We start from the raw sequence: 25,221 nt of genomic DNA on the forward strand, positions 1-25,221 counted from the left end.
TGAAGCTGTTGTACAACGGTGTCCTGATCTGAGTCTTGGCCAGAGAACCACTGGTCAAATGCTGAAGCGTCGCCAAAGACATCTGGGAGAAGGAAGTTGAGCAGGGCCCAGAGTTCGTGAAGGTTGTTCTGCAGAGGGGTACCCGTGATGAGAAGTCTATTTCGCGAGTTGAATTCTCGGATGATCTGAGCGAGCGAGGATTCTTCGTTCTTGATGCGATGAGCTTCATCGACAATGATGTACTCCCAAGCGAACTTGCGGAGATGCGCCTTTTCTCGTAGAATCATTTCGTATGATGTGATGAGGACATCGAACTTCTCATCAATGACGCGATCCTTGATGAGTTGGCCACGCGATTCCTTGTCGCCCTGTAGTACAAGCACATTGACTTCGGGTGTCCATTTTTTGAATTCACGAGACCAATTGTCGAGGGTGGATTTGGGGACGGCGATGAGATGAGGACCGGTGATGTCGCAGATGTAACGAAGGTAGCCCAGGAAGGAAATTGTCTGCAGGGTCTTGCCCAAGCCCATCTCGTCTGCAAGGATACCAGATATGCCATTCTCGTGAAGAGAGATGAGCCAGTTGAGACCAGCAACTTGGTAGTCTCGCATCTCGCCATTCTCGACGAATGCAGGAGACTCTCGAAAGATGGTCTGAGTGGCCGCACCACGCTTCTCGTCCCGTAGCAGCTCAGCATCTTCCTCTTGCTCCGTCTTCCGCTTTGTAGCAGTGGCTGCACCGCCTTTGCGGGACACCCCACGTTTGGCCCGAGCAGCCTCTTCTTCGTTCTGACGGTCGATCTCGGCCATGATCTCGCGTACCCGAGGGTTTGGATTGGTGTCGATGAAGTGACGGAACAGGTCTGTCAGACCGAGCAGATACTTGAAGCGCTTGATGGAGTCGTCATCCTTTGACTCTCCTAGTCGAGCATTCTTCTTGCCAAGAATACTCTTCCGTAATTGAAGAGCCTCTGTTCGTTTCTTCCGACCATCAGCAGGCGTATCTCCAGCCACGCTGCTAGCAGTGGTGTCTAGACCTGTGTCCGAGTCGTCTGGGGTATCATCGTTATATGGGTTGAGGTAGCCAAATGACGGGCGATGAGGCCGGACTGGAGGTGCTTCATTCACATCTGTCATGGGGGTATCTGCTCTCGAGGACGCCTCCGAGTCCGTCTGTTGTGCTAGTCGAGGCATGTTTGCTAAAGGGCCAGGGCGCAAGCCCAGGATCGCGCGCCGCGACTTTTTCTACCCAATCTATACGCGCAGCAATGCTCGAGTGCGAGGGATTACCTCTGAAGACTCTAGAGCACTGGTACAGATGATTGCAAGTCTTTCAGAGTGTGGTGTACAGAGGTGCGGAATGGTGGCAGACAGAGTGCAGAGGTGGAAGGAGTGCAAAGGTCTGCCACGGTGCAATAGTAGAGAGAGTCCCCGCGTCACGCGCGTTGATTGGTAGATCAGACTACGCCAAGACTTTTGTGAAGAAGGCTCCGATACAGCCTTGCCGACCTTGACCATGTGGTGATGCCCAATCACAACAACTCGATCTCAGACAAAGACACCTTCCGTCACATTCATTTCACAAGTTCGGTCAGCGAGACCCTCGCTCCGGGATCCACGACAATAATATAAGAGGGTCGTCCAAACAGCACTGCCTCGGAAGCCGTTTGTGAGCCGGCGGATCTCGCCCGAATCAACGACGCCTAGAAAACCCCACCAGTCAACGTCAAATCTGAACCTATCCACAGACTTGTTCTCTCGCTAGCTATTGAGTCCCTCAAAGGTCTGCCTGACACCGAATTCTCATACACTCCGATCCTCCTCTGTCCACAATGGACTCGATGAGATCTCTCAACACCTCACTACCGACACCATACTCGGGCAGACCAGTCCCGCCCGAACACCTTCTGCAGGCCTTCAGATCTGCCGCTCTCTCCGTCACAAACCTCTACAAGTCAGCCGTGCAAGACCAGAACAACAACCGAGCTGCCGGATACCAAGATGCCCTCGATGACATCCTACGCTTCCTCGACTCGGAGAATTTGGGACTGCAAGATGGAGAAGGATGGCGAGTTCGGCAATGGGTGACAGAGCGTTATGATGGTTCTGCCAATCAGCCGCAACCAGAGAGCGAAGATGAGAGGTCTGAGAGCGAGCCTGCTAGGACTGCTGCCACAGACAATATCGTCTCTAGTCCAGAGCCCCAGCCCGTGGAGCAGCAGGAGCAACAGCCACAAGAACAAGACGCAATCATGCAACGAAATGAAGACACCTTTGAAGTGAACGCCACCGCTCAGCCCACCATACACCCACCAGAACCGTCAAGCTTTACTTTCCAATACCCCTCAGAGTCAGCAGCCCGGCTGCAGGTCGAAAGAGAACGCCGGGAATCATTCTCCGCACCACCACAGTCCTCGCCCGTGTCCGATAGCGACGGACCAGGCAATGCTCCAGCGAGACCACTCACGTCGAGTCGGGGCATGAGAGCAACACAGCGGGGCACCTCCCATCGGCAGAACAGCAACAATCGCCAGTCAGCGAGAGGTCTGGGCATTGCTTCAGGTTCGAAGCGAAAAAATCCCTTTCCTGACATCAACTTCTTTGATATTGGATTCGGACCAAGAGATGGGTCAGATTCTGGAAGCAAGCGAGGGCGCTACGCATGAAGATACGATTCGCATGGAGTCCATCGGAGTTCGACCTAGCAGAAGCGCTGGTTGAGTCTGTTGCATAGCGTACGGGCATAGATTATGAAGAGAGATACCCAAGTCGACACCCACGACTACGAATCCGCGCCAACGCCTTGGATGCGTCTGCATTTATTGATAATTACAATGTACATATTCCACATGCACGACATCTTCCTCACACGTTCTTTGTTGTGCTCGATGATGCCCTTCCTGCTCTGATTGAGTGGCCATTGTCAAACGTCTGCCGGTCCAGAAGCTTTCCGTTGGTCCAGTGTGCGTTTCATGCCACACCCTCGACCGCCCGAGAAGTAGTGAGTTGGTTAATGGCCTGGAAAATATGTCCATCGTTTGGCTGGCATGTGGTCATGCTGGTATCCTCCATGACTCGATGATTGCTCGTCACTTAGTCGGATAGTAGGAGACATCAAAGCCCTCATTGGCCACGTTGCTGCGAGGCTTCGATCGTAACGACCAGCATCGCAAAGACAAGCAGATTGTCGGATGACCGCTCCATCAGTTCAGAATGCGATACCACGCCAGACTGAACAGGCTTGCCGAAATACCAATAATGCCCAACTGCCTTGAATGATACTTGTACTTCGACTTGCTCATTTCAATGACCTTCCGCTGCGCGCGCAATTGACTCATACCAGAATAGTAGGTGTAGAAAGATAGACCTGCCAGCGCTGACGAGCCTGTGCAGAGCCGATCAGTTCTCCCATCGTTCCCAGTACCAAGGAATGGTAGACTCACCCACTACTTTACATGACAGACAGTCTTCCGAGTCTGGGATCTGCCTCGGATTCGAGAAGTCGTACTCCTTATTCCATGGCATCAGATCCTTGAGCGCATGATGAAAGCCGCCTCGAGCGCACCATGAATTCGAAGGTGTGGCAGATGACGAGATGATGAAGACGCGACCCAAGAAATGCGGAGGAGTCGACTTCGACTGAACACGACTTCTCACCCACGCGACCTCGCTTCCTTCCTACTTCCACGATGAGTGTTGCTATCGAAGCACTCTACATCTTCGACGACCAAGGTTGCCTCCTCGAACACAATTACGCCGGTCGGCCACCCACAGCCAAAGAACTACACGACGAGTTCCGCCGGCGCACCCCTCCACTGCCGGCGGTCTTCCACCTCCCCAGCCTCAACCCTCCGACCAACGTCTATACCGTCTCACAATCATCGCTGCTGCTAGCATGCACGTCTTCGAAGGATGTGCCGCCACAGGCAATCATCGACTTTCTGCACCGGCTGGTCGACATCTTCGAAGAGTTCCTCGGTAGCCCACTCATCAGCCAGAAGATAGAGGACAACTATGAAGTGGTTGCGCAGCTACTGGTGGAGATGTGCGATGGTGGCATCATCTGCAACACCGAAGGCAATGCACTGAGAGAGCAAGTCGAGGTCGCGAGCAATCTAGGCAAGCTGTTTGCGCAGGTCGGCCTACCCAGCTCAGCACCATCAGGTGGGCCTGCTGGTCTGGCCGCTACGCTCAAGGCCGCGTCGTCCACAGCCAACGGTCCAGCCATTCCATGGAGGAGGTCAAATGTGCGTCACACCAGTAACGAGCTCTATGTCGATATCGTCGAGACTCTTTCGGTCATATATGCGCCATCAGGACGGCCGATATCAGCCAGAGCCAAGGGATCGATACTATTCACAGCAAAGATCTCCGGCGTGCCTCACCTACAGTTGACGCTCTCCGCGCCTGGCGGTACCAGCTCAGCAAAGTCAGCAGGCCTTAGTCGGACCATGCAACTGCCCACATTTCATCCATGTGTACTACTGCATCGATGGCGGGACTCACCAGGAGAACTGTCCTTCGTGCCTCCAGACGGCAAGTTCATGCTAGCAGGCTACGAATCCGACCTCATGCCATCTACGCTTCACACAGACCAGCCATCACTGCGCGGTGAACGCATATTCCTGCCCATCATTCCCGACCTCCGCACAAACACCGGCCGCAACGGCACAGACTTCGAAGCCCGGGTCACTCTGAACAACAACTTCCCTGGTGCACCTGCCCCAACAAAGCCCACGCCAGGCAGAGTCGGCACGGGCTCGACACCATTCTCATTCGGCAGCGCCGCAGGCTCGTCTAGCGCCGCGCCCAAGCTTGAGGCCGTCATGATCAGCATTCCCTTTCCCAAGGATGTACGCACAGTCACCGAGCTCAAGCCGTCTCGGGGCGAAGCCAGCTTCAATCAGTTTACGAAGACCGTGGAGTGGAAGATCCCCACAAAGGACGGCTTTTCGGTGTCTGGCACGGCTACGTTATCAGGCTCAGTCGTCGGGCCCTTCTCTGCTGCTCAAAATGACTCAGCCGTGGCCAACAATGCGCAGCAGTTGTCGGAGTACTACGACGATGACACGCTGGGTCTCGAGGACAAAGGCGGGGATACCAATGGAGATGCGGCGACAGATAGGGCCAAGAAGCAGAGCAGCAAGTCACTAATGCCGCAGACGATATTGGCGAGTTTCGCGGTCACGGGATGGCTTGCTAGCGGCATCAAGGTGTCCAGCCTGAATGTCGACACGAAGAAAAGTAAAGGCCTTGGAGATGGGGTCAAGCCATACAAGGGCGTCAAGTACTTGACAATAAGTAAGGGAGGCGTTGAACGCAGGATAGACTAGTACTTTTGTCAGTACCTGGCTGTAGAAAGGCCTCTCTTCTAATGAAAGTCTACGGTCAGTCGGAATCGAGTTTCTGCTTCACGCCTCTAACACATCGAAGAAGCTTACCCCACTGAGTAGCAGTGGTTGCTACCAAAGCATGGCAACGGAATGCCTTTGTATGTGACACGTGAGGCAAGAATCGAGGAGAAGCTGGGGGCAATGACGACTATTTATACCTCTTCGAAGGCTGAGGAGCCGACGGAACCCGAAACGACTAACTTCAATTGCTTGGTGGGAGGTATTCACTAATCGGTGCATGGTTCATGGTATCGCATCCGTGGTCCACCGCTAGAGAATGTTGACCGCATCAACGACGTCAATAGTAGATGTAGTCCAATGTCATTAGGAGAAGAGGGCAGAAGACCCCGGCCACTCGACTTTGATATCTCTCAGCACCGTACCTGGACTAGCAATCACCTCTCGCTCGAGATACATTTCCAAGACCGGATGACATCCCACTCCTCGTGTGCTGGCGAGGCCGGTTGACCAGATCCTGCACGCCACGCGGCTGCCTTCCCCGTCCTTCAAGCACATGGTGACAACACGAGCACAAAGCGGTCGCTCGTAAATCGCAGACGCGAACAGTCGACACGCATCTTCGAGGCGATCTTGTCATCCGGTCTCACGAAACTTCTATACAAGCCGGATGACAAGGCATCTTGTGCTTGTGCGGAAGGTGCTACCTGGTTGTGCATGAGGCGCCTGCCGCTCGTTGCATCGCTGGGGACCGCTCATAGAAAGGCGCGATTATCGCGTGCTCCTGCTGCCGTTGCTGACTCCGAGTATAGGAGAAGGAAGGCGCAGGTGTCGTTATGTTCTGTCAACCGGTCTGGGATATAGGCTTCGTCAAACCGGATGACAGAACCTGAAAGCAAAGATGACAGTCCGCTTGGTAGACTGTACCTAGGTTTTGCGACACGGACCTGATTGAACCAGCAGAGAATACCGCCTGACCTAGTCACGCCTTCCTTAACCCATACGAGCTGTCGAACTTCCTCCTGATATGCATTTCCACAGTCTCAGTCTCTCCAGCCTTGAATGGATTCGTGGCCGTCATCGTGCTTGATAAAAGCACGGCACACTGTATCTGTCGCCGCCACTGATGTTAACAACACGATGCACCGTACTGTTGTACTCTCCATCCGTCCATTTCTGGATCAAGTCGCCAATATTCACCACAAAGATATCTTCCACGGCCGGGACGGCAATCCACTCGCCGCTCGAGCGATCAAAGACTTGCAATCCATGCTTTCCGGGTTGCTGTAGCAGAATAGTCAGCGCGCCGAAGTCCGTATGTGCTCCTGCGCCGAACTGTCGTTCATCTTTCGAAAGGTGTGGAGGGTAGTGGAGGAGCTTGAGGTTCGCGGCTGGCTCCCTGGTGAAGTTTTGTAGGACGGAGATGTCGTGGCCGAGACCTAAGGTGAGGATCTCCATCATTGTGTCGCACAATTGCACTAGATATTGCCAGTACTCTGTAATGGGATTCCGGAAGTGGTCATCAGGCAGAGATTCTGGCGGAGGCCACTGGTTCGGGCCCCGCGAGAAACTCATGTCTTTGGCAGGGACTTCCCGACCGACGTAATATCCCTCTTTGAAGTCTGGCAAGGCGTTGATGTCGAGGACTTGCTCGCCTACTCGCTCATAGCCGCGTCTTGCTGGGCTATTCTTCAGGGACAGTGCATCCTTCTGCTTCTGTGGAAGCGAGAAGAGACGTCTGCTGGCTTCTATGACGGCTTGTTGAGCTGTCAAGGGGACACCATGCCCGGAGAGCTGGAAGAAGCCATACTTTGCGCAGGCGTTCTTGACAGCATCTTTTACTGCGGCCTTGTCATCCGCAGAAGCTTGCTGTCGAAGGTAGGGAGATATATCTATGGTTGGGATTGAGGCCATTGAAACTTGCGAGATCTATTCCTAGCAATACAGTGTTTGCTGTCCAGCTACAACCTACACACGGTCCTTCGTAGCTCGTACAAGGCCGTACAGTCGGTAACGACTCGCCTTATCAATGACTTATCTCTATCGAGGTAGTATTAGCCTTTCTTTCGTGTGGGCAGCATTATTGTTGTGACAAAGCTCGGTGCCAGCAATGTCACGGCAATGAAAGGCAAGCCAGACGTCCTGGAAGTTAGGAAATTTTTGTGATAGTAGAAGATAAATAAGCAAGAAACACCTTCGCCAATGGAGAAAGGTGTCACATTCACTTGCTCGCCATGGTCATGTCATCCGGTCTAGTCAGAAAGTCTGGCGGTAAGACCACTAGCGATTGCCGTATATACGGTGTCCTCAATCAGCCACATCAGCACTCCATACAAAACTTGCGGTCCCGGGCCTTGCCCGGACGTCCCCAGGACGCGCCCCTGTGTCAAAAGCGGGGAAGCAATGTACCTAGGTACATCCCTATGCAAAGTTGATTCAAGGGTTGGGGAGGCAAAGACGCGCTGTTGAGAGGGAAATTCGAAATTGGAAGCTCAGGATGAACAAAATTGAACCTGCATTGGCAAGGTGGCTTGCCGTATACGAAATGCTCTCAGTCGACCGCAGGACTGCCCTACGAGCGCCAGTGAGCTCCCCTATGCAGGGGCCTGCTTACTACCGCACGCTGGAGTGGTTCAAGGAGATGTAGCATTGAATCGAAGCATTGTTGAAGATCAATTATGAGGCGCTAGCTCGCCCAGAAACTCAGGTATGTGGTAAGTAGAAATACTCCTTGGCCGTGTCAAAACCCTCTGTGCTTGCTATACTGGCAGCAGCAGCATGTCCATGCCATCCTTAACTCCATGCCTAAGTAGCGTCATTGACGCATATGCTTTTCCTTTTCCTGTTCTTCCTTCCCATGTTCGCCCAGACCCATGTTGCGCTAAAGGTAAGAAAGTCGCTGGTAAGAAGGTTTCAAGTCGTCGTTATCGTGGTCCATCAGAGCCATGCTGGCTTAGTGGAACACCCTCCTCAAAGCCCCCTTCATCGCCCTCGTCGCAACATCGGCACCGCTCTCTACACTCCCAACACTCTTCTCACTCCCCGAGTCCGACCGTGCACTGCTAGCCTTCCTTGCCGCCGCGTTGGCCGCCCTTGGAGTCTTAGGATACGCACTAGTCGTCACATTCCCGGCACCACCCCTGCCGACATGGTACACCGGCGCTGCGTGCCGCTCCTGGCTCAACTGCCTCTCGAGCTCCTCATCGAAGCTGAAGATCGCCCGCTCTGTCGCAGGGTGGATGTTGCCTGCGCCGCCCCGACCGGAGTGGAATGCTGCGGAGCGGGAGGAGGTGGTTGATGATGCGGTGGAGACGGAGATGCGAGAGGGTGGGCCTTGGGCGGAGGCGCCCTTGGTGAGGTTGATGGGCGTGCGGACGTAGTTGCCGGCGCCGCCGCGGCCGGTGGGGATGTATGAGGTTGGTGTGGCGTTTGGGTGAGGCTCGACGATGGAGTAGTTGCGTGATGAGGCTGGCATAGTGATGTGTGTGTGTAGTTGTGTGGTTGTGTGGTTGTGTTGTGGTGGTGCTGTCGATGAGTGGATTCAAGGGCCTCTATAACAGGACAGCGACGATGTGATTGGTTGAATCGATCGAGTAGGGTTACCAGTTGTAGTAATCACTAGTAGCAGTGATACTATAGTATGCAGCGATAACAACGGTGTGCTGTTGATCAAGTTCTGGTATTAGAGTGCTGATTGAGAATAATAGCAATGTGTCAATCTCGAGTCCTGGATGGTCAAAGATAAGACTCAACCCGCTTCAGGGCAGGGGCGATCAGGTATATATACAATGCAGTAAGAGATGTGTCAAGTTTTCCTTACCAAGAGTCATCAATCACGCATTCATCTGAGAAATTGCATGTAGCGGCCAGCGCCGTGCGCAGCCACTGGCAGCGACGCAACATGGCAACGTGATGCAAACAAGCAGTGGAAAATGTGTGTAAGCCTATTTCGAGGAGGTTCTTTGACACATCGAAATGTCGCAAACCTGCCGTTAACTGGAAAGCGCGTGTGAAAGGCTTGCTCAAGGCTGCCGTTAACTGGAAAGCGTGTAGGAAAATTTCCAAAAGGCGGTCACGCTCCCCAGATTTTCGGGGAGGCAATAGGCTTCGAAGCAGGACAACAGGCGCCGGATATCCATGGCATGGACGGACGCGGCAGATTTTGATACTTTGACATCACCAAAGGCTCAGGCGGAGGTCACCTGGGCAGAGTCTTCATTGGAAAAAGAGGCAAAAATTAGGTGAGAATTTTTCGAACGGAAGTCCTGGGGCGGAGCCAAGAAAGAGGAGAAGTCACGTGGAATCCAGTGGCGGAGGAATTTGTTAGTCACCTGAACGCCTGGGCCGGTTGTCTTTGCGTAATGAAAATGCCGCTTTGGCCAGCGATGAGTTTTCTGGGGGTAATAGTCTACTACTTCGCCCTGAGACACGTTGGTCGTACATCAGTGCATCATGCTGGACGCGAGTTGCGACATTCGTCGATGGCTGGCGTGCTACTTGATGGTCCTGAGGACACGTAGTCTCGCTGCCTCGCGGACTGATAAGCAGTGCGTCTCCAGAACCTCCAAAGTACATAAGATGATTGGGGAGCACGCAAAGGTACAATCTTGTCGAGCATGTGAGGGTCCTCGGGAGAGACTTCAGTCAATGCACAACCCCTGCGTGATTGACCTTTCCCCTGTTGCTAAAGGACAACAATGCGGATCTGAACCACAACAGGATGGCGTTTCCCCAGACTTCGGTTGCATACAGCCACCAAATTACTAGTGTTCGCCGTTCCCCGCAAATCTGGGCCTTCCACGTTGCTGGCTAGCAGTCAATATCGGTGTCAGCCGATCCTCCCTTCGTCTGCTAGCCGGCCACAAGCGGCTGCGGGAGGGTTACTGTTTCCTGATCTGGATCCGCACTTTTGCAGAGAGGTTGTCCGAAGTCGACAGCCAATCACGTTGGCGTGACCCGACAGGTGCTCTCTGTTGATCAATCCACGTACTGCGCCCTCTTTCAAGAGAACTTGGTGTGGATGACATCCGGATTCTCGTGCCAGTCATCAATACTGACCCACATCTGGACACCTGCGTTAGCATCATCATCGTTACCGCATCAATGGGCATTCTTACCTTTCTGAATGTGCTCAGCCCAGCCAGGATACTTCCTCCGATCCACGTGCTGTACTTCCTTTCTGGTGGCGCAAATATCTTGATATGTGTGTCCTTGACAGCCTGCCGTTGCAGCTCCATCAACAATCTATCACCAAACCCTTTCGTCAACGTCGTGCCGCCGCTTAAGACAATATTGGCAAACAGGTTCTTCCGCAGATCCATATCCACGCGATTAATTGAGTCCACGAGCATCTGATGCACTCCTGGATACTCCAGTCCAATAATTTCTGGATCGAACAAAATCTCCGGCGCACGAAACCGCTCGGCGCCGATCTTGATCTTCTTCCCATCTGGTAGCTCGTACGTGACTTCTCGTTTGTCGGCTTTCCACAGGCCTTGCGACCAATCTTTCTCTTCTTTCCGCGGGTCCAGAGAGACGTAAGACGTCTTCTCCTTCATGATGCGTACTATTTCTTTCTCGGCGGACGTGTGGAAGACATGGCCATTCTTGCGGAGCAGCAGCTGCATTTGCTCAGTGACATCTCGCCCCGCAACGTCTATCCTCCGGACACTGTTGTTGATTGCGAAGCCTTCATATACAGGGACTGCATGCGTGACTCCATCGCCGCTGTCGAGCACGATACCCGTAGTCCGTCCGCTAGCGTAGAGACTCAGCACGGCCTGTATCGACATGTACACAGCAGGGACGTTGAACTGCTCGAACAATATTTGTGCAGCCATTTCTCGATTCGTCCTTGGGTTTTGCGGCGGCTCGGTCAGCAGGACCGGATGCTCCTCGCTTAGCGTCTTCAGCTCATGGTCGTAGATATATGTCCATATCCTTTCCATGTCATCCCAGTCTGTGACTACGCCATGTTCGAGTGGGTATTTGATCTTCAGAAGGCCACGCAGCTCTTGTGCCCGGGGACCGATGAAGACATCGCCTTCGAGCGCACCGGCGAGCACGCGGGTATGTTTAGGTCGGCCGACGTAGGAGGGGAAGTATGCGGCGGGTAAGTCAGTGCCCGCGAAGCCTGCCCTTATGGTGCCGCTGCCGTTGTCGAGGACCAGGGGCACATTGTGCAGGCTGCCTCCGTCGGTCATCTTTCAGCGAAAACGGGATACTGCTGCGAGGTCATGAGTGTTGCGTTGTTAACGGTTCTAATACAGACATGCTCGAAGTCTCGCGCGGTACAGGCGTCAGTTCATCTTGACTATTCAAGTGCCGAAGACTCACTGTCGCGTATTCCTGGGGAACGCGCTTCACAACTTTTGGTGGTGACTTTTTGGAGAAATTGACGCCACAACAGGTGTGGCCGTGCATCTATTTCCGCGAAGGACGATGGGATCCCGTTACACCTTCATTACTACGAGTACGCCTCAACTTATGGCGTGAAGATAGCTGAGTCGGTGTGGTACGGCTAACGCACAATGGATGCTCTATCGAACAATATGTCCGAGCTTGTGAAATCGCGATCCAGGTACCGAAAGGCTCTGCTAAGTGTGACACAATTGTCCCTGGTGGAGATCCTAGAGCTGAAGCTTGCCCCATCAAGCAGCAGCAGGTGCTAGCTTTGCATGGCAACGGTTGGTAGGATTGAGGTCTTTCTGTACTGACAGAGGAAAGTAAAGACAGAGACTCTGAGGGCAAGACGACCTACTTATACCTCTCCAACAAAGTGAAGATTAAGGCGAACACGGAGTGACTGTCCTGCTGACTCGACCAGGAGGTATTCACTGTTGGATCTCTGTCTCAGATCGGGTTGCTGCGTAGTGTATTCACTGAGGTGAACATTGAACGTACAAGATTGAAGGTAGCTTGAGAACTTGTCAATTCGAGGTGAGCTGAGCTGAAACTTGACGTTATCCTCTATCTGGATGGGGAAGTCATGCTTCATCATATCTCATTACATACGACCATACTACAACATCAGCCTCAGCCGCTTCGTCGGTCTGCCACCTGAACGACACCACCGGCTCCCGCAGATCACCAAGCCTTCGCATCATACCCGTCCATCCAACTCACATACTCCTTCCCACCCTTGACCCACCCCTTGATCCCGCCCTCCAGCACCACACTCCGGATCTCGTCCTCCTTGACGCCTTGATCAGCGAGGTAATCGGCAAACCAGCCAGCACAGCGGGGACCGCGACCGGAGGACGAGCCGCAGTAGAAGGCGACTTCTTTGATGCCGGCACCGCGGCAGAGTAGGTGAAGGGTTGAGAGGGAGTAGTAGAAAGATTGTGCGGGGAGGTTGAGTGAGCCGCGGATAGTGCCGCCCTAGTAATGTGTCAATCATCTGGGAGTAGCGGTGTTGCTGTGTGGCGCAAGTGCAATGCGTGGGTGGGCCATGCAGCGGATGATCGCAATAGTGCGGACCTGACAGATGTATGGGAACAGATAATGTGTGTGTATGGAACGGAGGTGATTGGGCTGAGGACGCAGAAACAGAGGGCTAAGACCGGACGAGACATCGTGTTCCGTCTTCCGAAGGATCAAGTAGAAAGTACATAAACGCGACGTACCTCATGATCATTCCTCCTCACGTCGACCAACAAGAATCCACCCTGCTCGCCTGACTTCTTCCCTTCCTTCAATAAATTCAGCACGTCCTCCTTCTCGACATCAGGCAAATCCGCCGCTTTGTGTCGGGCTTCAGGGAATGCTGCGTGCCAAGGCTTTTCCTCCTCCGAGACGCCCGTGTTTTTCCGCGAGAGCGGCTTTGTGATCTTTTCTGTGAAGTTGGACAGCATCTCGGATAATGGTCAGGCGGTGTTGAATATCGAGAATGACAACGTTAAAGACGTTTGACGGGACGATAACGACTTGAGATCGTTCGGGGTCCTTGGTGGAGAACTCTGATTTTTTGCCAATGCTGTCTCACACTGTTTCAGGTGTTAAGAAGTCCGGCCTATCTTCCTTTGCTGTCGCCTGTCGTGCCTCGAAGGAACACGGACGTTTTCGGGATCTTAATAGAAAGTGCTGAGACGCTGCCCTCTCTGTTCATGCTTTTGTGCTGACCTGCGATGCCAGCAACAGACCGTTACAATGTGCGAAACTAGCACAGGACTATGAGCATGAAATATGCTGTTACATATGCCGCGATCGGCTCGAGAGTTGGCACTCTAGCATCGATCAAGTGTGCTGTTGGCATCAGTCGATGCCTTTGCGATGCCTTTGCGATGCCTTGGTCGCGGTGCTGATGCAGTCCGGCAAGTAAAACCGTCTCATTCATCTATCTTTCTACCACCATGAAAGCAATCCCTCTGGTAATGAAGCATATATGAGCTTCGAAATGCCACACTTGTGTCCAACTCTACAGCGCAACAGTCGAGGTAATAGATGTCGATGATGGACAGGCAGAGACACGAGCCACAGCTCTTCCCGCGCAGCTACCAGCGCATGTGGTTCTGGGCCGATTTTCTCGTCCACGCTCATCCCACCATATAGCAGCGAATGCTAACATGGCATGACAAATGTTTGCGTTGAATTCTCGATGTACTTGCGGGATAGATGGGAAAGATGTTAAGGGCAGGGCAGTTACTTATACCTTTCTCACCGATTGGACCTCCGACGCAAACCGAGACAGTCACTTCACGATCTCGGCAAGTCTCGTCAAAAGACATTCACTGATCGATGCGTGGATCATAGACTATTCCCGTGAGTATTGGGCTACAGCTAACCACAGTCCATTATACTCTGAGACTAGAACTGTGTCCGATACGATCAAATTCTCTACTTTTTAGCAAAGTAGTTACCCAGTGTATTCTTCTGAGGACTCTTCTCAATCGTCTTCACCTTCTTCTTGGGCGGTTCGTCATCGCCATCTTTCTTCTCCGGTTTCTCGCCAATCTTCAGAAGACCCATCAACTCTTCAAATTGTGCCGTTGGCACGATCCCACCACTGGCCTCCTTGTGCCCACGCGCGAAGTTCTCACCCATCCTATCCCGCAGTCCATCTGTCGACAGCGCAGCCGCAGCTTTCAAGCTCTCAATGATGTTCACCGGCGGATCGCGACTCCGCGCTGTCCGGGCGATACGGCAGGAGAAGTTGACCAGGCCTGGGAGATACCCGTAGTTGGCGCACATGACGATTTCAAGGGTCTTGCTGTGCAGGTACCCGGCCCAGCGGGTAGCGATCACAGGGTGGACTTGAGCTTGGGACTCGATTTTGAGCACGGCGATGCGTCCATCGGGGCTAAACAGAGGTGGAGTATGGGTCCGAAGTTCGACTTCGTCGTTGATCTCGTAGCGCGCGGACTGCAGGCGGGCGTTTGTGAGGAGGTCTTTCGGCGAGGTGGATGCCAGCAGCGCCGTCCAGGCTGTGATGACGTCGTATTTCGCCGTACGACGGGGTGCATTGAGGAGGGATACGGCGTCGCCGATGGATTTCTTGGTGTGGGTCTTAAGGTGTTGGGTCATGTCTGGGAAGGGCGGGAGCCATTTGAGCGTGTTGCCTAAGTCGCCGTGGGTGCCGGTGAGGGCGAGATAGGCGCAGGAATCTTCGATATCCGGGTGTAGAGGTTTGCAGATCTCATAGGTAAGGAGAGCGCTTGTGGCGACCGGTGGATAGTGGCATGCCGATACGACCTGGGCGGACTCTGGGAAGTCGTCGCTCAGATGATGGTCGATGATCAGGCCCGGACTTTGGGGTCAGCCACGACTGGCGGGCCTCCCCTTGAGCCTTGATCAAGAACTACGATGAATGATGGATCTTTTGCGGCCATAGCCGTTCGTTCTTCTTCATCGTGAACATTCGTGCCCTTTCGCAGTAGATGCACCTCGATCTTGTCTTCCGGCAAGCCAAGCGTCCGTAAAGTCCTGTACAGAATGACACCTGACGACAGTCCATCTGCATCTTTGTCCGGGACAATAAGCGTTTTATGCCCAGCAGCCGCACTACCGAGTCTTAGCCACAGGAGCAACTCGCTGCGAGGGGCCTTGCTCACCACTCCTTCACGAACTCCCTCGCTGCCTCCATAGCCCCTTTCGTTGCAGGCCAGATGACATCGCCATCTCCGTCACGTTTGGGCTCAACGTCACAATAGTCAGGTACCTTGGACTTCGGCTTTGCTGGTTTAGCCTTCTTCATACCTTTATTAGTCGCATAGCATCGCGGATTGCCAAGACAGCTCCAGGAGATGGGCCGTGTGACCTGGATCTGTCGCTGAAATGGTGTCACGGCAGACAGTCGAACTCGGATAGAGGATATCAGAGGCGTCTTACTGCAAAACATGCAGTGATACGTGATACTGAGCACAGTAGGGGCATAAGAAAGGGTGAGGCTAGCGCGTTCGATATAATGATGTCACCAATCAGAGCGCGCCAAGCAGCCATCGACTCATCTCGAGGCGGAAGACCCAGACGCGTGAGCTTGTTGGAACTTATCAGTTGTGTCCGTCAACTGAAGAAGATGACGAGCGATGAGTCACGCATTGGAATGATGGACTCACGCGTCGCTCTGCGTAATGAAACATCAAGTGATGGACCGACTTGCCGCCTTGACATCTTGTAGCTGTTCGCGAACCTCCACGCAAAATCGTCCACAAAGCCTATCCTTCCCTCAGCTTGCCGACTAACTCTACAGCCACATCTTGCGACGAATTTTCGGGAACATGAGTCCTTCTAACCCTGCAGTCAGGCCTTTGAGGATCGCCGTGGAAGGATGCGTGAGCTGAAATCTCATGTACAGACGTCGAAAACACATACTAAATGAAGTAGGGACATGGATCGCTCGACATCATATACAAAGAAGCAGACGCTGCTTGTCAAGCCAGAGGATGGCAACTCGAAGACCTTGATTTTCTCATCATTTGCGGCGACTTTCAAGTATGCTTAAATGTTAGTCATCGTTGCAACGTAACTGATGCATGTTCCAGGCAGTCCGTAATGCTCGCGATCTCAACTGCATGTCAGTGCCGAAGAGGTATAGGCACATGGGCGACTTCCATCGCTACTACAGCGGCGAGTCTCGGGCTCCTGTGCTGACCATCGTCATTGGTGGCAACCACGAAGCGTCGAACTACTTGTCTGAGCTTCCGTACGGCGGATGGCTCGCGCCCAACATATACTACATGGGCGCTGTAGGTGTCATCCGATACGGCCCATATCGCATTCTCGGCATGTCTGGAATCTATGACTCGAAAGACTATCGGCGGCCACACGATGAGCGATTGCCGTACAATCGAGACGAGATTCGCTCTATCTACCATGTTCGGGAGTGTGACGTAGCGAAGCTGCTACAACTTCGCCATCCAGTCGATATCGGTCTGAGTCACGACTGGCCTAGACGCGTTGAGTGGTTCGGCGATTACGAGAAGCTTTTTGCGGAACGACCACATTTCTTCGACAGCGCTCGATCTGATAGACTTGGCAGTCTGCCGGCCGAGCAGGTGATGGGTCACTTGAAGCCTAAGCACTGGGTCTCTGGCCACATGCACATCGGTTTCTCCGCCACAATTAAGCATGCTCAGCATGACTCGAAGGACATGTTCAAGGAACTCTCAATTCCTGACAAGTGGAAGCAGGCGTTGCCGAAAGCCATGTCCCGGAACTGTCTCACTGGAGTTGCCAGAGCACACGAGCAATCGCCACAGACCACCGACATGACGACTCAGTTCCTCGCGCTCGACAAGCCCGGTCACGGTAATGACTTCCTCAGGTTGCTCGAGATCGAAGCTCCTCCTTCCAGGCGGACCCCGCCGGCAGCGCATTACCTGGAGCGATTGAGTGACGGCAAGTACAATTTATTCTACGATGAGGAATGGCTGTCAATTCTACGCGAATTTCCTACAGCCACGAGCCATGATGGAACCATCCTTCAGACGATGGATCAACTGTCGACGGATTTAGACACTGTCATGAGCCGGCCTGCGACAACTCGATGGATAGATGCCAGTCTTCCCGTCGAGGAGCTGTTTATCATTCCCCGGAATTTTAGGCCCCACGCGCCAGTATATTCACCGGATGACAGTCTTGAAGACAGCACGCAGCCTCCAGAGTATCCGAACAGTCAAACGGAGACGTTCTGTAAAACATTCGGAATTGCCGGCGTTCCCGCCCGCAGTGTGATGGTGGACGACCCTAACGAGGACATCGTCTTCGGATGATAGCGCGCCTTATTGTTGCCCAGGCAGGCGAGATGGTAAGGCTGATCTCAGCTCAGAAACATGCGACGCCTTGACAATCAGCAAATGCTCACTTCACATTCAGGCAGGCCACGTCTTACCTTTTCAACAGCAAATGGATCAATGCACTGGACGTCACGGACATCAGTCGTGGCAATAGCTGAGGACCGGGATTCTGGCCCCTTCTAAATCAGCCTAGATACTCATATAGCATATCAGGCCAAATTGCAGCCCGCCTTTTCTTGGCATACAGAACTATACGATACTAGCCGTCGCCAGCAATAGAGTCACGTCTTACAGACCATGAGAGATCAGGAGCGACGACGAGCCTGAGCACTGTATCAAATCCTCTAACCTGCGCCAAGCAAAGCTGGAATGTGTCCTCTATATGAGGGTATGGCAGTTCATACGATGGCCCAGGTACCCACCGCAGTGTCGGAGAGTACAAGTGCACTCGTCGTCCAGGTTGCTAGCTTATTGATCCCGTTGCTGGCGGCTCTTCTGATACTTCGGTCTGTCTGGTTCTTAGGCTCGCTCATCATTGGAGCAATATCGAATTGGATTATTGAAATTAATCTGAAGCACATCTGACGTCCTCGATCTATCTTGCAACCGACTGCTTTCTCCTTAGGTCATGAACAAACTTTGGAACATCACTCTGAGCCTCGCCATACTCGCCCACGCTGCTGTTGCTGCTGCACAGAACAGCAGTGCTTTTCTCGACGCCCTTCGGTACGACCCCAATCTTTCTGAGCTGTCTACATGGATCGAAGCGAATCCAGATGCCATGCCCGAAATCCCACAAGGAAATTACAACTTCTTAGCTCCCACGAATGATGCTTTCCAGAACCTCATGTCTGGCGGAGAATCCCTGATAAACCTCCTCAACTCTGCGGAAACACAATATCTCAAAGACCTCTTCAACTATCACATGATCCGTCTACCCAGAGATTTCATGATGGCTGAAGCTGAGCACGCCTTTCTCGAGACCGGCTTGAGCTACGAAGGCGCCTCTCAGCACTACATGATCGAGGCGTACCGAGAACGGGGTATCGACAACGTAGGCATCCTCTTCACTTCAGGCTCGTTCGGCAACATGAGCGAGGTGGCTCAGGACGGCAGGATCTACGTTGGGGAAGATTTCAACTCCGGTGTCATCACGACCGTTAAAGAAGTACTCACGTTGCCACAGCCTCTAGTGTATACGCTCATCAACCTGACCGAGAAGGACTTGAGGCAAGGGTTCGACAATTGCAGCATCTTCAGCCGACTCTTCGCAGATGGGACGGATCAAGAAGACTACCTGGGCCTCTCCGGTCCAGCTACCTTCTTGGTCCCAATCAACACGGCTTTCGAGCATGCGTCAGTAGCTGACGTCGATGCAATGTCCACAGAAAAGAAGTTCCAAATTCTCGGCAATCACCACATCCCGTCCGAGGCTGCATTCTTCCAGACTAGCACACAAGATCTTTTACAGAGCCAGGGCGTAAAGGTTGACGAAACACCCGTTCTTCGAACTACCAACGGCAGTGAGGTCCGCCTCACTTTCGATCCAAACCGGCAAAAATGGATCATCAAGCACGATATGAACGAGGCTCAAGTTCTAGTGCCCAATTTGGTAGTCAAGGGCGGCGTTGCGCACCTGGTCTCTGCGGTACTAGGTGTCCCTGAAGCATCCAACAACACGTCAAGCGCACAAAGTAGTGGAGCCATGGGATCTTCCAGGGCAAGCTGGCACGCTCTTGGAATTGGTTGGTGTGCTGCGGTACTGGCCATGTCTATGCCCCTTTTGTGAGGGCTCAGCGAGGTCGAGGTTGCATCATGTTCGTGAAGGAAATCATTCTCTCGGTAGCTATGAGTGTCGCCATGTTCTACATATGCTACATATGCTACACTCATGTGGTGGCCAGTCCTAGAATTGGTCATTGCCCAGACGTCCTCCCACCCGTCAGAGAGCGGATTGTGGCCCCCGTAGCTTGGCAACCCTGTCATGGCGATGTTCAGTAGCTTCCGACATGTTCTCACCCGGATTTGCCGCCTATCGCAATACAAGTCGCCTTTGCTCCGGCAGAAGTCACAGCGCGTCCCAGTCACGAATCCTTCATGTACAGGATAAGTGTCATGCCTTGATTGTCCCCCTGTCGGTTTGAGGCTGCCATACTTCGCCTAATATTGGAACCGAATTTGAGCTTAAACTTTGAGACTTCAATAACCCTCGAAATAACTTCAGGGTATTCTGATAAGCTTCTTCGAACTCTCGGACCCTACGGAGGGATTTGGGAATTCCCGAGCCCTGGAAGTTTTGCCGGACACCAGATGCTAACATGGGGCGGAGTCGAAAATGGTACTCACTGCAGCGGGGGTCGCCATCTAGCAGTGGGCGTCTGTCAAGAAGAAATCTTGCTGAGTTAGCTGAAGCTCAGCGCCCAGTCAAAAGATGTGAACACACGCGCCACGCGTGTCCAGTCACAGTGGGAGGATCGAGAGGGTGCTAGCGAGCTTCACCTTCCTACTGGTCGCTTCTGGTAAAATGTTTGCTCCTTGCTCATGCGATGAACAAGAGCCTTGACGCAGCCGGAGGGCCCTGAAGGAGCTTGTTGATTCAAAGGGCGCCGACCTGGTCTTTCCCACGTTCTTGTATCAGCAGTCCAGTGCATCACTACTAAGATGGATCTCGTCCAGCCCGATCTGGCCAAGCCACGCCGTGTTCTCTGATGGCGTTCTCAGCCAGCCTCGCAGGAAAGCTTCTCACTTTCGGAACAAGCCCTGCAGATTTACAGCCTTGAATATCCTTGGCCATCAAAAATGAAGGCTTCTAGCCAGCTACGGAGTGAACGTAGGCCTGGCGAGGTTCGCCCATGCCATGAACCCTAACCTCTTGTCGAAGGAGGCGAATTGTCTCAGCATTTTCTACCGGACGACGAAGTTGCGGACTCTAAGGAGACATAAGTAGAGCAGCACCCACCACCGGGGAGGCTGGGCCTCTTCTTGCAACTGGTTCATCGCCACAAGCCTCGCCCATCATGCGGTTCTGCTTCCTCTTTTCTAGCTTGATCGCGCTTTACGCCACCGCAGCCCACGCCGCTTGTACTTCAGGCACACAAACCATCAACAATCGCAGGTGCACTCTGTCCTGCGGTGTCGATCGCGCTGGAGGTGACTACACAAGCAAACCCGTCAGCAACTTCCAAGCCTGCGCCAATGCTTGCGGTGCAGACACGAGATGTCTGTCAGCTACATTTCGCGAGAGCAATGGTTACTGCTATATGAAAAGTACGCTCACATCGGCGACCAACGCGGCTGGTCAGAACACTGTTGTGTGTGGCGCTGAGTCAGCAACAACGACAACGACAACGACGACCAAGAAGACGACGACCGCTTCGAAGACGACCACGACCACGACTACTAAGCCGAGTATCACGACGACCACCACGACTACAACCACTAAGCCTACCACCACGACTACCACCACCACCACCACCACCACTACCACTACGACCACCACCAGCAGCATGGCTCCAGCTCCAACATGTACTAGTGGATCCTGTACAGCATTAACCGGCGGGCAATACGATGTACAATGCTCTACTTCGTATTCTATCTATTCGTACGAAGATATCGATGGTATTTCCGACCTCGAAACCTGTTTGGGTCTATGTGATAACTACGCAGCCACCAATGGGGATCCGACTAAAGTCTGCGTAGGCATTGTTCTGGTTACACAGGGTTATCAGAGCTGCAGCATCGTCCAACAGTTCTTCGATAAATACACTGCTGAAGGGGTCGATACTGCCATAAAGTCAATAAACTAAGACTACGGCCACAGCTATCACAATCACATCGGCGCAGAAGCATCTGATACCGATCAACAATGCAACATGAGTTCAGCGGTCAATGGAAAGGAATCGGTGGCTGCTCATTCATTGTAACCCATACAACAATGCCAGAGGTGCTCACCGGAGCGACTTCTCGGGCACCTCGGACTGATGCGATGACAATATCAGTAGGTGTTCTGCCAGCGAGTTCTGTGGACCAAGTGGCAGTTCTGTAAACATATCGAACTGTCAGCGTTCTCGTATTCCACCGAATCTGCTGTTCAGACGCTATAGCAGATCGCGTTTGACAATGCAAAAAGGGCAGCATTGGTGTGCTCTTGGTCAGAGAATGCATACTTCCAAGGAATCCGAGCAGGATGTTCAGACGCAGTAGATAGTAGTATGGTGATGATGATCCGACAAACCACACAACGTCATCATGGGGGCGGTTCTGGCCCCCACACCCTCGGCAATATGTATTCAGCATCAACTTGAAATGCTTCCTTTCTTTCGCACCATCCTCCTCACTGGCGTCTCATCGAGAATCCTAGTTAACTCTTCATCCGAATCAACGCATAACGCGTTGCATCAATCTCATGGCGGAAGCTCTACCGCGGACAATCCACGTGCCATCGGATGACAGCTGAGGGAAAGTCAATGTGGTCGTGCATCGGATCCCATCCGAAGAGAGTACCAACCAATCAGACTTCCGATCCCGGAGCTGATTGGGTGGTAGTCTTCAACATGCGACCGAGGAAGATGGAAACATGGGGTAGCGGCTCGGGCGAACCTTCGCAAAACGTCGCAGAACGTCTGAATTGGGACATAGACAAGAGCTCCTTCAGACACGGCTGACTATAGGAGATGCGAACAGGTGCCTCGGCCGTCGCCATTGAAAAGGCGGCTCACGTATCTACACAACCCTAGCCTACAGCTTCTGATCAACAGTGACTTCTACTCCTCAGCTTGCATATCAACTCGGGTTCCCACCAACTGAGGACGCTCACACCTGTGATCTATTCCCTACATTGTATCAGTGGTTCAGCCGATTCTTTTGATTCAAGGAATCCGTCGAAGCAAAGGAGTCGCCAGACTTCGATTCGTCGCTGCTCTTGCCATTGCGGACAACACCATGCCCTCGTCCGAATCGGCACCATTACCGGCCGCCAAAGGTACGAACGGCAACCACAATGGCGACTACAATCCCAAGGATCAGCCAGTCGAGAATTTTCGCCCTATGAAGGTTGTGGCGATTGGCGCAGGCTTTTCTGGAATATACCTATCCATTCGGTTGCCAGAACTCCTCCGCAACGTTGAGCTAGTGGTGTATGAGAAGAACGAGGGACTGGGCGGCACCTGGTGGGAGAATCGATATCCTGGATGCGCTTGTGACATCCCTGGTGCGTCGCCTTTCCGTTCCTGGTGCGAGCAAATTTGCTAGAGCGCGACACATGTTCTTGCTCAAGTCGTCTTATTGTATGAGACACATTCGCGGGCAGCAACTAACATCTGGCGACTGTGTAGCACATTCGTACGTTTATTCATTCGAGCCAAATCCTGGTTGGTCGAATTTTTATGCACCTTCACAGGAAATTCAGCAGTACCTGCAGAAGGTAGCGGACAAATATTCAGCGGGCAGGTTCATCAAACTCGGCCACAAAGTCGTCGGTTGTGCTTGGGATGCAACGCGGTCAAAATGGTTCGGGACCCTCCTATCACCACGCTTGGATCTAATTTGGTCCTCCGGACTTGTGCTTACATATTGTCCAGGAAAATTGATATCCAGAGAATTGCTACCGGCGAGACATTCTCAGACGAGGCAGACGTCATAGTCGCTGCGCGTGGAGGATTGAACGACTACGTCTGGCCGAAAATCGACGGATTGTGGTCGTTCAAAGGCAAGATCGTGCATTCAGCGGCTTGGGATACATCGTCTGTGACCTCATTCGCTCTAGCATCTGACAAAGCGCCTCTCTATTGACCACTATTCTAGGTTTGACTACTCGAACAAGAGAATCGGTGTCATTGGAGGTGGCAGCAGTGCCATCCAAATCGTGCCAAAACTCCAAAAACTCGCAGGGACGCAATTAAGCTGCTTCATCCGGAGTAAGACGTGGATCTCGAGCACTTTCGGTGCTTCTGCCATGCAGAAGCTCGGACTTGACCACGAAGAATGTACGCATATTTGACATGATTGCACTCAGAGAATCGAAGAACCTAACGGACAGTGCAGTCACGCAAGAGGACTTCGACAAGTACATGTCGGACCCGAAGAAGTATCACGAGTTCCGCAAGATGATCGAGACTGAGGGCAACGCGATGCATCCATTTTCCTTGAAGGGCTCCCCAATGTCGGCGGGTGCTCGTGATATGTTCACCCAGCTCATGAAAGGTCGTTTGGCCAAGAAACCAGAACTAGGAGACTTCCTCATCCCTAGTTTTGCACCAGGTTGCCGTCGTCTGACGCCAGGTGAGGGTTTTCTGGAAGCTCTGACGGAGGACAACGTCGAATTCATAAATACAGCCATTGAAGCGGTGACTGAAACTGGGGTGGTTCTACAAGGTGGGCGTGCGATCGAGCTCGACGTCCTTGTCTGTGCCACTGGGTTCAACGCTGCAGGACCACCTCCGTTTCCTGTGATTGGTGTTGACGGGAGAGCCTTGAGCGATCGCTGGGAAAAGTACCCGGAGGCTTATATGTCTGTTGCCGTGGATGGATTTCCAAATTACTTCACCAGTGAGTACCCTCGCAAGGCTGTTTCGGGAACCGAGCGATGACTCGAGCATTGGCTTGAAGAAGATCGCAAAGCCCTCCCGAGACATGACTGCCGCCTGTCCCATGCAATGTTCCATTTCATGATCACTTCCTGAGACAAAGCTAACCACGATGCCTTGAAACAGTGCTGGGTCCGAATTCCGGAGTTGCGAGCGGCAGCCTCACGAAGATCATTGAGAGCGCAGGCGACTACATCCTAAAATGCATCCGCAAGCTGCAGAAAGAGGACATCCAGTCTATGCAGATCTCCTCGCGCGCGATCCGCAGCTGGGTCAATCACGTGGAGAATTACTTCACCAAGACGGTCTTCCTGGACGATTGCCGCACTTGGTATAGGAGAGACAACCGGATCATAGGTCTTTGGCCAGGTAGTACGGTTCATGCGATCGAGGTCTTACGATCACCTAGGTGGGAAGATTTTGAGTATGAATACGGCCAGGAGGCTGCCGGTGATCGACTTCTGAGATGGCTGGGCAGTGGATGGTCGGAGCTTCAGCTCAGCGGTGGCGACATATCATACTATATCGAGCCTGAGTACGTGGATGTGCCGTCTGCGCCGTTTCCGGAGAAAACGGCGAAATGGAACATGATTTCTTTCTCCCACTGAGGCGCGGAGATGGACGGAAACGACTGTCCATCTTGGACATCTCTGGTCGTTCCACTGGGGTAGTGTCGTTGTATATAGCTAAATCATGCCAATATCGAGTTCTGCACCGTCGATCACGTACATCACCATTCAACTGGGACCTCCGTCCAGTGGCGAGGGCCCCTCGAGTCAACTCGCCTCAGCAAGCAGCAGCAGAAGCTACCTTGGCATGGCAAGTGTTTGTGTATCTAGACGATCTGGTGACGAGCAAAGAGAGAGACAAAATCCGAAGGCGAGACTCATACTTATACTGGTTCATCAGGGTCGATTCCAAGGCTAAACGCGGAGCAGTCACTCTGCTGACTCCGCCAGCAAGCATTCACTACTTGCGGCATGATAAAGAAGATCAAGTGAATAGGCAGGGTCGACAAGTTGAATGGTTCATTGAGGGTGAGAAACGAGAC

General features: G+C 52.9%; 10 protein-coding genes across 10 annotated transcripts; 5 read left to right on the top strand and 5 right to left on the bottom strand.

Annotated features, from left to right (window-relative positions):
• Window positions 1-1,834: 1,834 nt before the first annotated feature.
• AB675_1809 (uncharacterized protein) lies at window positions 1,835-2,668 on the top strand (the record flags this gene model as incomplete). Its single annotated transcript, XM_018141728.1, has 1 exon — window positions 1,835-2,668. One exon carries the CDS (start codon window positions 1,835-1,837, stop codon window positions 2,666-2,668), a length of 834 nt encoding a protein of 277 aa, XP_018002774.1.
• Window positions 2,669-3,691: 1,023 nt separating this feature from the next.
• On the top strand, window positions 3,692-5,335 carry AB675_1810 (AP-3 complex subunit mu; the record flags this gene model as incomplete). The annotated part of the gene is made up of 1 exon (XM_018141729.1): window positions 3,692-5,335. The coding sequence occupies one exon, from the start codon at window positions 3,692-3,694 to the stop codon at window positions 5,333-5,335; it is 1,644 nt and encodes a 547-aa protein (XP_018002817.1).
• Window positions 5,336-6,430: 1,095 nt separating this feature from the next.
• Window positions 6,431-7,267, bottom strand: AB675_1811 (putative iron/ascorbate oxido; the record flags this gene model as incomplete). The annotated part of the gene is made up of 1 exon (XM_018141730.1): window positions 6,431-7,267. One exon carries the CDS (start codon window positions 7,265-7,267, stop codon window positions 6,431-6,433), a length of 837 nt encoding a protein of 278 aa, XP_018003020.1.
• A 1,039-nt stretch (window positions 7,268-8,306) lies between these two features.
• Window positions 8,307-8,828, bottom strand: AB675_1812 (uncharacterized protein; the record flags this gene model as incomplete). The annotated part of the gene is made up of 1 exon (XM_018141731.1): window positions 8,307-8,828. The coding sequence occupies one exon, from the start codon at window positions 8,826-8,828 to the stop codon at window positions 8,307-8,309; it is 522 nt and encodes a 173-aa protein (XP_018002951.1).
• A 1,526-nt stretch (window positions 8,829-10,354) lies between these two features.
• AB675_1813 (Actin-like protein) lies at window positions 10,355-11,556 on the bottom strand (the record flags this gene model as incomplete). Its single annotated transcript, XM_018141732.1, has 2 exons — window positions 10,355-10,417; window positions 10,471-11,556. 2 exons carry the CDS (start codon window positions 11,554-11,556, stop codon window positions 10,355-10,357), a joined length of 1,149 nt encoding a protein of 382 aa, XP_018002814.1.
• Window positions 11,557-12,439: 883 nt separating this feature from the next.
• On the bottom strand, window positions 12,440-13,206 carry AB675_1814 (uncharacterized protein; the record flags this gene model as incomplete). Its single annotated transcript, XM_018141733.1, has 2 exons — window positions 12,440-12,733; window positions 12,979-13,206. 2 exons carry the CDS (start codon window positions 13,204-13,206, stop codon window positions 12,440-12,442), a joined length of 522 nt encoding a protein of 173 aa, XP_018003081.1.
• A 982-nt stretch (window positions 13,207-14,188) lies between these two features.
• Window positions 14,189-15,545, bottom strand: AB675_1815 (uncharacterized protein; the record flags this gene model as incomplete). Its single annotated transcript, XM_018141734.1, has 3 exons — window positions 14,189-15,052; window positions 15,100-15,352; window positions 15,403-15,545. 3 exons carry the CDS (start codon window positions 15,543-15,545, stop codon window positions 14,189-14,191), a joined length of 1,260 nt encoding a protein of 419 aa, XP_018002758.1.
• Window positions 15,546-16,068: 523 nt separating this feature from the next.
• Window positions 16,069-17,562, top strand: AB675_1816 (Lariat debranching enzyme; the record flags this gene model as incomplete). Its single annotated transcript, XM_018141735.1, has 3 exons — window positions 16,069-16,122; window positions 16,175-16,282; window positions 16,333-17,562. 3 exons carry the CDS (start codon window positions 16,069-16,071, stop codon window positions 17,560-17,562), a joined length of 1,392 nt encoding a protein of 463 aa, XP_018002689.1.
• A 652-nt stretch (window positions 17,563-18,214) lies between these two features.
• Window positions 18,215-19,375, top strand: AB675_1817 (uncharacterized protein; the record flags this gene model as incomplete). The annotated part of the gene is made up of 1 exon (XM_018141736.1): window positions 18,215-19,375. The coding sequence occupies one exon, from the start codon at window positions 18,215-18,217 to the stop codon at window positions 19,373-19,375; it is 1,161 nt and encodes a 386-aa protein (XP_018002895.1).
• Window positions 19,376-22,527: 3,152 nt separating this feature from the next.
• Window positions 22,528-24,778, top strand: AB675_1818 (putative sterigmatocystin biosynthesis monooxygenase stcW; the record flags this gene model as incomplete). Its single annotated transcript, XM_018141737.1, has 6 exons — window positions 22,528-22,795; window positions 22,920-23,094; window positions 23,166-23,327; window positions 23,389-23,570; window positions 23,629-24,132; window positions 24,297-24,778. The coding sequence occupies 6 exons, from the start codon at window positions 22,528-22,530 to the stop codon at window positions 24,776-24,778; spliced, it is 1,773 nt and encodes a 590-aa protein (XP_018002819.1).
• Window positions 24,779-25,221: the final 443 nt, after the last annotated feature.

The sequence above is a fragment of the Cyphellophora attinorum genome (genome assembly GCF_001299255.1).
Source record: "Cyphellophora attinorum strain CBS 131958 chromosome Unknown Contig6, whole genome shotgun sequence".
Lineage (NCBI taxonomy): Eukaryota > Fungi > Ascomycota > Eurotiomycetes > Chaetothyriales > Cyphellophoraceae > Cyphellophora > Cyphellophora attinorum.